An 11,934-nucleotide genomic window follows, 5' to 3' on the forward strand; every position below is an offset into this window, starting at 1 on the left:
ATTATTATTATTTTTGTTTTTTTCAATTTTTTTGGTTCTAATTTATGTAGCTTCTAATTTATATAACTCATTTTGTCTCTTAATGTGATATTATAATATTATGTCACTTGTCTTATTAAAAAATTAAGAAAATTAAAAACACAAACATAAAAAATAGAAAGAATTTAGAATTTTAGTCTTCGTTTTTTTATATTTTCAGATGTCATTTATTTTAAATATATATTTTTAAAATTTTCTTAATAAGTCACGTGATACCACGTTATGGTGCTATATCAAGCAAACAATATGAGTGGTATAAATTAAAGAGCATAATAATATTACTCTAATATGATTTGCTGATTTTGTAATTTTTTTGTCACTGATTTTGTATTTTTTTTAAATATTAAATGATGACTTTATATGATATATATTTTTTTAATTAATGCTATGCCAACATTTTTCTCCATAAAGCCATTTTCAATATCAAAAAATCTTCACAACCTCCTAACAGTATACACTCTTCATTATTTTTATTTTTTATTATCTTTTTTTTTATTAAATATTTATTATATGAATAATGAATAAAAAATTTGAAATAATTTTAAAAAAATAAACTCAAAAAAAAATTTAAAAAAAATATTAAAAATTTAAAAAATTTAAAAAAGTGTGGAATGTGAAGTGTGGTAGAGGTTGTATATCAATACTCTTTCAATATTGACCGTCACCCAAGAAAAAGAACCCCCCTCCTCCATCATCCAAAACTTCCTAGGCGTGAAAACAAGGCAGTGGTGTTTCTCATTTCTCTACCAAAATGGCGAAGACTGCGTCATCTCTCTTCCAGAACCTGAAGCGCTACTTCAAGAAGCCCTGGGAGATCACAGGACCTTGCGCCGACCCAGAATACAGGTCAGCTTTGCCCGGAGCCCTCGAGTACAGGGTCACCTGCCCCGCCACCATCAAGATCGAGCCATGGATCCCCAACTCCGACCCCGAAACCGTATTTGACATCAAGTACTACACCCGCGATCAACGTCGCAACCGCCCTCCCATCCGCCGGACTGTGCTTAAGAAGGCCGACGTGGAGAAGCTGATGAAGGAGAAGACGTTCGGTGTCTCGGACTTTCCGAGTGTCTATCTGACTGCCAAGGTCGAGGAGGATGAGAATGCTCGTGGCGGAGGGTACCAGTAATAGGTGAGAAATCTGCCACTATGTTGGTCTCGGTTGGGATGTTTTGAGTGGTCGGGGGATTAGTCGGGCTTTGTTATCGGACACCCGGTGCCTTTTTTGGGTTTTTATCAGGGCCTTTTTCTCCTGTTATTTTAGCATTTTTCTGCATAGCTTAATTTTTTGCTTTGGAGATGTTTTTGTTGGTTTGTGGTTGCATAGGGTTTGTTAGGGTGTGGATGGTTTTGTTGATTTGGGGTTCAGAGTAATGATTTTTGGGTTTTTTGAGTTGGATATGTGTTTGATTGTGAGTTATGGTTGGTGGTGATGAAGGTTTACATTGAGATGATGGTGACGTATTTATGGGAATGAATATGAAGAACTAAATGAATACACAATCTATTATTAGTTGATCTGTTTAGTTTAATATATTTTAACTTATAAAAAAAAATATTTTATATATATAAACATTGAATATGGCGGGAAAATATAATAGACCTTCTCTAGTCGTTGATCTGTCTACTCCTGACCCTCAAGCATCGACATCGTCCTGGGACATTAAAAACATAGAATATACGAAAAGCGAGTTGAGGACTCAGCAAATCGCATATCATATTATAAACATAGAAGAACGTAAACTTAGACTTTTACCTTGGAAGTGTTCATGAATAGTTATACTTATATCTCTTGTGGATCATTTAACAGTAACATAACATATGCGGCACTCATAGAAGATGTGGGAGCGACCATGGAAATTTTAAGTGACGAAATGTACATCATGGTCATGGATGAATGAATGACTGAATCTCTAACATATTCCATGCATGACTTGTTAATCTTGTCTTTCACTTGCTTGGTGGCTATCATATCATACTTTCTGTGTGCATCGACCCAATTGTTGCTAACCACGTCATAATTTATAAGATCTATGGAGGACCACACCTTCACGTAAACGTTCTTTAGTGTGGTTTGCACATTCACCCACAACATCATTGGTCAATCATTAAGGCTTAACTCATTGTTCACATGGTTTTTTTTAATCGTCTCTTAACATGATCCTTGTGAACATATACTTCTTGATGATTCATGTGTATGGCACACTAATCGTGGCATAATAACATTCATAAGCATGATTATCATAACATCGCATCCATTCAAGACAATCAACTTAGTAAGTATAACATACATAATTGCATCCATAAGCAACATTATCATAACCCAACCAAGATTCATGAAAAGGGGCTGTTCATAGCGATGAAGTTACGTAGAATATAAGTAAACAGCATTTTTCAAGCATAAAAGAATGTATATCACACACGTAAGGGTACAATTATGCTACTTACCTTATCTCCTTAGCTCCAAGTATAAAAAAGCGAGTCAACAATCATCTATTAAACATTCATGTATTACTATGTCATTTTCCCTTCAAAGGCTTACTACTCAACTAAAGAATGAATTATATTCAATGAGATGCAGGAATTTCCAGCAAGGTATGGATCTGTTTGGATTCTAAAGTATCCCTATTATTGGTATTGCCAGTACTTTTCCACTTAGTGTGTAACGTTCTAATGAAAGGTCCAAATCATATGGCTTATACTCCAAAATGACTAGTCAATGATACAATTGGAGCCTTATAAAGAGCAATACTTCTCCTGCCCAAGCAATGTGAGATCCCATACACCACCTACCCTTATTCTTATCATATGGAATATCACAATCTGCATTCCTTAAATTCCTGACGTCCTCATCGGGCTAGTCCGTGGTAGGTGGCACGGCTTAAGTCCCATATTTCTGGTTGGGATAGTTTGTGATACCATTTGTAACGTCCCGATGGAAGGCTCAAACCACATGACCTATACTCCAAAAGGACTAGTCAATGATACAATTGGAGTCTTTTAAAAAGCAATAACTTCTCATTCCTAAGCAATGTGAGATCCTATACACCACTTACTCTTATCCTTATCATATGGAGTATCACATAGTGGCAGCAACTAGACATTTAAGAATCTGATCTGAGTCCTGTTTACTACCATTAAACTTTACCATGTGCTGTATGTGTGAATTATAAATCTTGCATGCATAATTTTGACTCTGGCCATTTATCATAGAAAGAGAATTTAGACTTTTAGGAGTACTTGTGGTTGTAAGTACATGAATCACTACATATTAGGATTTTGTATTATCATGACATGAGCTATGCAAGAAAGTTCATGAGATTGGTAACACAATCACCTAGGGATTTAGGCCACTCTTAGGGCAGCAATAAAACACCCAAAATTCTGTCCCTTGATGCTGTAAAACATTTTTATTTATCGGTAAACTAAATTTTATTGATTGCAAGAATACACAAGAGCCCAAGTATACAGGACATATACAAAAGCATCACCTATATGTTCTAGTTTAGTGACAAAAGAAATTCATGAAAGTTCATGCCATTAAAATTAATTACACTCGATCAATTGAGTAAAGTATTGAAAAAGAAATTTCTAAGCTCATCAATTGACTACTCTCAATTTTCAAAATTTATTTTGTTCATTTTTTTCCAAATACACTACCATAGGATATGGGGACCATCTTCCATATTGCTGCAATATGAGAATTGCCCTAAGGTCCTCTCCAAGAAGCTAGGTCACCTTTCTCAGCGTCACCAAAGCCAATCTCACCAGAGCAAAGAATTCATTCCACAAGCCTGGCAATCTCATAATGAATTATTTGATCGATGGGCTCTGTGCTCTTTTTGCAGATACAATACCAATCCGTGACAATGATTCGGCCTTTCCTTGAGCTATCGAGTGTGAGGATCTTCTTCCCCAAGGAAGCCGTACATACAAAGAAGATTGCCTTTATGGGTGTCTGTCTTCCAAATACCCTTCGGATTTACAATATGAGTATTCATATGGATTGATAGAAAGAGCGGGATGGTGAACTTCTAAAAAGTGTCAACTTCCCAAATAGAGTATACTAGATCGTAGAACATCTAAAAAGTGTCAACTTCCCAATATTGTCAAGGCTTCTTTCATTCTTGCCATTCCATAGAATTCTTGATAAGCTTCCTTGAGTGCCCTATGCCGCACCATATGTTTTGCCAACATTTCATTTTGGATCCATCACCGACAAGTGGGTATTTCTAAAATATGTATCCCATCCTCTTTATGTCTATGTAAAAAATAGACAGCAGTATTCTATAAGAGGTATAATCACATAGCTCAAAATTCACCAAAGAAGTGCATACATTTATGAGAATTACCTACTTAAGAGTTGCTGTAATATAGGGTGAATTATAGAAGATTGAACTCTTCCATTCTTGACCTGGACTACTGAAGTAGAGTGGGATTTAGTGCATGTATCTGACACAACACAAAAATAGGAAGGGTTCTCTAGTTTATTTCTCTCCTTGGTTGCAGCAGTGCTTTTTAGGGATATCTAGGAATCTCTTGGAGGCTGGCGTCACAAGCATATAGCTAGGGTTTTGTTGCTGAAGGTTTCCTTCTATGTAAGTTTTTGGTTTTTGGGAAATAGGCAGCAGCTTCCTGGCACATGTGCATGGGGGTTGCTTTTGTTTTCCTGGCAGCTCCTTGTGGCTCTTGAAAATATAGTTAGGGTCTTAGCCCATCAAAGTGGCGAGAATAGTGCTGGAATGTCTGGTCTGGACAGATTTACTCTAGACTTTCATTGGGGGTTGTTGAATTCCTTGAAAAATTACGTTTCCTATAAATCTACGGAGTCGGCTGCCACATATTGAGGGTTTTTCATGGACATAGCGGCCCTGCCTCTTGGGAGTTTCCCTGCTTATATAAAAAGAATCTACTTTAAATTAGTTCTATGGTGCAGCAAGGTCAAAATATTGCAGAAATTTCCCCTAGCATTCTTCCTGTTGGCTTGATTGGCAATTAAGCCTAAAACTTGGGCACCAAGTTGATGCCACAAGGGAAATTTTGGGACTGGCCACAGGTTTCAGAACAGAGGGGCAACATTAGGGGCTGGATTATTGGGGCTAGTTTGCGTTTGGGGAGAAATGGTGTGGTTGGATTGCCCAGTGCGTCTCTTTTGTATGATTTTTAGTATTGGTGAATGGTACTCTCGAGGAGGTCTTTAACAACATGGTAGGGAACCCTATCAAGTTTGGGGAATCGGAATCGAAAATCTAATAAGAGGACCACCACTGTCTCACCATGCCAAATCCATATGCTTTAAATCACGTGTTTTCAAAGCCTTACTCATTGCTATCTAGGTGGGCCACTCTTATCTCAAGATCAGCTTGCTAGAAGAAATTGGGAATGAAAGAGGCTTACTAGCTCTATAAGTTATGATTCTATGGAAGAGAATGCAAGCTGCGGAAGGACCGAAGGAGGGAGTCAAACCTTCCTTTATGAAGCCCAAGATTCTTTCATGGAACATTTGGGGCTAAACAATCTGAAAAAGCTCCTCCATATTGAAAATATGATTCGGCATTGGAAAGCGGATGTTGTTTGTTTGCAGGAAACAAAGTTGAAAGAGTTCCGCTTCTAAGCGGTCGGGCTGATATTAGAAGGAAAGCAGCCCTCCTTTCATTTGCTGCCACGTCAGAAATTACACAATAATTTCAATAGTCTCACTCGCACTAAATAGTCTCACTCCACGAAGAAGAGCTCGCTGCCCCTCCTCTTTGCTATGCTTCCGTCGCATTGATTTCTGCCGCTATTGGTCCATTGCCTACCATCCCAGTCACCACCAGCAATCCGATGCCAACCAACTGGCGTAGCCACCCACTCCGACGCAGTCACCACCGTCCTACCATCGTTCTCCAATCAATGTAGAAATGGTTTATTTTTTTTTTTTTTTGTAAAAACAGTAGATTCTGTGATTTTTTTTCTATGCCAAATCTGCATGTGATTTATTTTTTCCAACCCAAATAAAATGCAAGGCATTATCTAGAACAAACAAGGATGGGCTATGTTATTTTATTTTTCCCAACCCAAATAAAATGCCAAATCTGACAACATGCATTACAAAAGATGCAAGGAATTATCTGGAACCTAGACAATCAAAAACAAACCTAGCACCTGTGATAATTGGGGTGGGTGGTGTCGATGGAGTGGTGGAAAAGAGGAGAGGGGGCGACGTCGATGGATTTGGGGGCGTCGATAGATCTGATCTAGTAGCAGAGTGATGAGAGAGAGCAGAGTCATCGAGCATATGAGGGATTTGATTTCCATCATGGGTTTTTTCACTGTGTGCCGCACATCCATTATTAATCCATAGATGGGCTACGTGGCAGAAAATTATTGAAGGCTATTTTCAACCTAATAACAGAATGATCGTTGAAAAGATATTCTCAAGTTGAAATGTATCGATATAAGTATCATTAGAAGTTTGTGGGGATGTTCTTATGTGGGTTGGGTGTTTCTAGCCTCTAATGGGGCTTTGGGTGGTATTTTTTGTGACTTGGGACAAAAGGGTCGTTGATCTTCTTGATGAGTGTGTTGGGGAATATTCGGTGGCTTGCTCTTTTCAAGCAAGTGGAGGATGGATTTGTTTGGGCTTTGCGGGTATCTATGGGCCCAATTTGGATAGTAGCAAGAGAATTCTTTAGGATGAGGCTGCTAGTTTGTGTGGTTGGTGGGATGTACCTTGTTGTATCGGAGGGGATTTCAACATCACTCGTTTTCCTAGTGAGAGGTCAGGGGAATCTCATCTTAGTACGACCATGGTAGATTTTTTGGATTTTATCTTTGACTTGGATGTCGTTGATTTACCTCTTGTCAGGGGTGCATTCACATGGTCCAACATCTAGGTTTGGTATAGATTGGATAGAGTTTTGGTGTCTCCTTCCTGGGAGGTCCATTTAATGATTTGTGTCTAAAGAGACTTTCGACGGTATGTCCGGATCACTTCCCCATTTTATTGGATTGTGGGGGAATCCATTAGGGTCGCAGATATATCAAATTTGAAAAGACATGGTTAAATGCCAATGGATTTGCCATGGTGAGACAGTGTCGGTCATCTTATTAGATTTCTAGTTCCCCAAGTTTTATAATGGCGGCTAAGCTCAAAGCTTTGAATAATGATTTGAAGAAGTGGAATGTGGAAGTCTTGGGGAATGTTGATTGTCAGAAGACGTCTTTCCTTGTGGAGTTGTAGGGCTTGGAGTGTAGGGAGGAGATAGGGATTCTCTTGGATGAGGAAAGATTTAGGGAAAGTTCTGTGGCAGTCGAACTTGAGAAGGTGATATTGATGGGGGAGATCCTGTGGAGATAGAAGTCTCTGGTTCGCTGGTTGAAGAAAGGGGACAAGTGTACTAAGGTTTTTCCTTGTGTGGCTAATTCTCATAAGCGGAACAATATATTTGAGATGCTCCATTTTAATGGTGTTCTTTCTGATCACCCTGAGATCAAGGACCATATTGTTCACTACTATGGAGGTCTCTTCACAGAGAAATTCTCTTGGAGGCACAAACTTGATGGTTTACATTTCAAGCCCATTGATCTTTTGAGTGCCAATTGGTTGGAAAGACCATTAGATGAGGATGAGGTTCATCATGTGATAAGAGGGTTGGCTAAAGACAAAGTCACTTGGAGCGGATGGCTTCTCCATGGCATTCTTTCAGGCCTGTTGTGATATTCTTAGAGAATCCCGTGAAGATTTTTCATGAACTCTATTCCTATTAGAAGTTTGAGAAAAGTCTAAATGTGACCTTCATTGCTCTCATTCTGAATAGGGCAAGGGCCTCAGATGTGAATGATTATCGCCCTATCAGCCTTGTGCATAGGATATATAATATCATATCCAAGGTTCCTGCCAATCACATGAGCATGGTTATGGAGAAGATTATCTCGAAGTTGGTGAGGGATTGAGGATCAGATTTTGGCATGACATTTGGTGTGGTTATTTGGATCTTAAGATTGCTTTTCCTAACCTTTTTTGGATAGCTTATGATTAGGATGCTTCGGTGGCAGATATTCTGAACATCTCTAATGGGTATTTATGATGGAATGCTGCTTTTGACTACCCTAGATTGGGAAGTGGGGGTTATTTTCGAGCTTCTCAGGTTGTATGCTTCGAGCATTGAAAGTGGGGAGATGGATAAGTTGCTTTGTATTTATATGATGGGAGCAAGAAGTTCACGGTCTGTTCTTTGTGTAAGGTGATGTTAGGTCAAACCCAGAATTCCTTCCCATGGAAGTGTATTTGGAATAGTAGAAGTTGCCTTTCCAAAGTTGCTTGCTTTGGTTGGGCGGTTTCTCATGCGAAGATCTTGACTGTGGATAATTTGAGAAAGCGTGGACTTATTGTTATGGATTGTTGCTATATGTGCAAAAAAGGTGGTGAATTTGTGGATCAGTTACCACTCCATTGTGAGGTGGCAAGGGTTTATGTGATGAGATTTTTAATAGGGCTGGAATAGCTTGGGTGATGCCTAGGAGGTTGGTGGATCTCCTAGCTTGTTGTAGAGGTCATCTGGGTAACTCCCAAATTTTCTGCAGTGTGGAAAACCATTCCTCTTTGTCGTATCTGGTGCATTTGGCTTGAAAGGAAATCCCATGGAATGCTCTTTGGATGAACTTAGATGTTTCTTTTGTCGCACCTTATTTTGTGGGCCTCTGCTATTGTTTTCTTTGGGACTAGCTTTCATGATTTTCTTGTATCGCTATCATCTACATCTAGTCCCGAATTTGTAACCAGGTGGTGTCTATTGTATGCTTCCTGTGTACCTGAGCTTAGCCTTGTTACTTGTTTCAATAAAATTTTATTTTACTCATAAAAAAGATTCATTCACAGCGTTATTCTAAATCACTCCATACAGGGATGTTTATGGGGTGGATTGCTATCTACTCTCGCATGAATCTATTTAGTGGTGTGTTGTAACCTTTGTAAGAGAGGCTAATGACTGGTAGGTGGATCTCATTATATCTTTCTCCAATAGATTTTATTCAAGTTAATGTTGAAGATAAGATGGTGCGGTGACTATCCAGGAAATGATTGTTTAATGTAAAAGTCATTTTGCAATGTATTGTGCACTCTAGATAGTGCCACTTTCCCTTGACAGCTGAATATGGAGGAATAAGGCTCTTCCCAAAGTGAATTTCTTTATTTGGACTGCAACTTTGGGGATGATTCTTACCCTGAACAGTGTAAGGAAGTGAGGCATGGTAGTAATCAATCGGTGTTGCATGTCAACAAGAACAAGGAAACATTGGATCATCATCTACTGCATTGCAATGCTGCTGATGTCTTCTGGAACATGGTTTTTTGGCTTATTTGGAATTGATTGGATCATGCCTTTTCGAGCAGTAGATCTCTTAGCATGTTCGAAAGGGCTGTTTGGTAGATCCCTTTCCCACATGTTAAGAGATCTACCACTTGAAAAAGCACAATCCAATTAATTCCAAATCCCTATGAGCCCCATTTAGGTTAGATGTCTCAACAAGTATAAACGAGCTAATAATGTCAATGTTAGGAGGCAATATTATAGGTCTAGGAAATGAAAAGTGGAAGCAAAGGGGCATATTTTGGGAATAGAGTTGTATTCCCTCCAATCATTTGATTATATACTTTTACAAGGTTTCTTGTCCCTCTTTCTTTGTTTCTTTTTTGGGGACTGACACTTTGTATTCTTAGTTGTACAAGAAAATCAAATGCTGGTTAAACTTGAATGTCATATTGGCTCAGATCTGGATTTCTGGGTTTGACAGATTGTGTGTGTGGTATCAAAAATCTGAATTGATGATTGATAATCACTTTCATTGTGACTTCATAGGCATGGAAGTGTAAAGCTTTCTCATTAATGAATCTTATGAAAGATCAATTGCTTTATGTTAGACATATTACTGTACAAAGACTAAAAAATGCAAACTCAAGGAGCCTAATGATGTAATAATATTTACACTAGCCATTAGTGGGGCTTATATTCAAGTTAAGAATCATTGCTAAATGATATAAATTCCCTAGGCCCTATTAGAAGACCCTTATAAATTTCCTTAATACTAGGTGACTTAATTTCAACATGACGTAAGGGTTGAAATTATCAACTAACTTGTGGGAAAAATTATGGTAAAGCCTTTCAGTGGGGTGGCCGGCTTTCTTCTGGACTTCTGCTGCATGATTTGGATTTTTTTTTTTTTGATAAGTCTGCATGATTTGGATTATTCCAAAATGATTTTTCTGCAATTAGTGTTTTTTGTGTTCTACAAAGAATTCATGGAGTTGCTTATAACGCCTCTCCCCCTCTCCCCCTCTCCCCTTTCTTTGGTTGTGGTGTGTGGGGGGTTCAGGGATGACCCTGTTTAGAAACATCTTGAAGTTGACCATATACCACCGGTTCTGGTGTTTGTTTCTTAAAAGCCTGTAAAAAAAGAGTTTCCATTTACCTTTCCTAAGAAATACAGACACTGCACTTTTCAATTATACTTTTATATTGTTTTCCAAGTTGGGTTCTTCAGGCTATGTATTTGTATACTTTCCCTGTGTGATGAAAATAATTGTGCATGTGTATTTTTTGATGCCTTCACATGAGATGACCAGGTTTTGCATGTCAACAGGCCTGTAGGATCGGGGAGAAATCGTGCTTTAGTCTTCTTTCTGTTTTTCTAGCTCGATCCGTGACTGAAGATGGGCAAGGTTATATCACAGAGTACAAGGGATTTCTCTGGACTTTTCATTTTGAGAGGATAGGGTGCATGAATTAATAAAAATGGTTGCGTGCACTTGAATTTCATTTCCTTTTACTTCGTGCATTGATGTGTTTATTGTATAAATTCCAAATGTAACTGCAGGTTGGGTGCTCGATGAATCAACTGATGTTTCGAACTTCTAGATTTTTTTTTCACATGCAACCTTCTGGTGGAACTTTTGGAGTATCATTTATCTATTTGCAACTTGCAACTAAATAAACACTTGGGTGTGTGTTACTTCTCCTTCAGTATCACGCCGGGATACCATTTATAAGATGGGCTTGGTATAGATGAGTTATGCTATATACTCCACTTTTATCATATTACCATTCTATTGTGCTGATGAGCAGTATCTATCATTGCTATCAACTAGTAGATCAGCTCTTGTTTGCTAAAATGGAAAATTCAAAGGTTGGATAATGCAACATCATCCCTGCAGGATAAAAGTATGATGAAGGTGTAGTATTTTACAATATCAAGTGTAACTTTAGCAGTCCTTTTATCCCAAAGGCTTGGCTCAAGTGTTAAGGTCGGTGGTCTCTCTAAGGTTCCGTTTGGATTCAGAGATGAGATGAGTTGAGATAGTTTGTGAATAATAGTGAGATTGTTGAGATGAGATGATTTTTGAAAATTTTGTCTGTTTAGATTGGAAGTGAGATGAGATAGTTTTAACTTTTGGACATGAGATAGATGTGGGTTTTACAAATTATTGCATAGTGTTTGTAATGATTTTGTTTTATTTATAAATATATTTATAAATAAGTAATAATAATTTATAAATTGCCTCCCCAATTTTTATTTTTTATAATATATTTCATAATAATATGACAATATGTTTTTCTAATCAAATTACTTTTTAAAATATCAAATAAAAATATTAATTATTTCCAAAATTGTTAAATAATTATTTTTTATATATATATATATATAAAATATTTTTTTTATAAATAAATTGTGCTTAAAATCATTTTTCATATTTAAGTACTAATGGTTATTTTGTCCAGCTTTTGACCGTTTCGATTATGATCAATGATAATAAATTAGATAAAATTTTCATCATTAACTTATAAAATCATTTTATTTTATAATTTTATTATTATAAAATTAAATATGGACCAATCATTTATTAAAATAAAGTTA

At 37.4% G+C, this 11,934-nt stretch overlaps 1 protein-coding gene across 1 annotated transcript; it reads left to right on the top strand.

The window, feature by feature from the left end:
* The first annotated feature begins 683 nt into the window (after positions 1 to 683).
* On the top strand, positions 684 to 11,099 carry LOC108994217. The gene is made up of 2 exons (XM_018969349.2): positions 684 to 1,171; positions 10,663 to 11,099. The coding sequence occupies exon 1, from the start codon at positions 791 to 793 to the stop codon at positions 1,166 to 1,168; it is 378 nt and encodes a 125-aa protein (XP_018824894.1). The 5' UTR covers positions 684 to 790; the 3' UTR covers positions 1,169 to 1,171; positions 10,663 to 11,099.
* Positions 11,100 to 11,934: the final 835 nt, after the last annotated feature.

This window comes from Juglans regia, chromosome 2 (assembly GCF_001411555.2).
Source record: "Juglans regia cultivar Chandler chromosome 2, Walnut 2.0, whole genome shotgun sequence".
Taxonomy (NCBI): Eukaryota; Viridiplantae; Streptophyta; class Magnoliopsida; order Fagales; family Juglandaceae; genus Juglans; species Juglans regia.

What these genes read in the sequence shown, in the direction of transcription:
- LOC108994217 (XM_018969349.2), top strand. Translation starts at nt 791, where the DNA reads ATGGCGAAGACTGCGTCATCTCTCTTCCAGAACCTGAAGCGCTACTTC.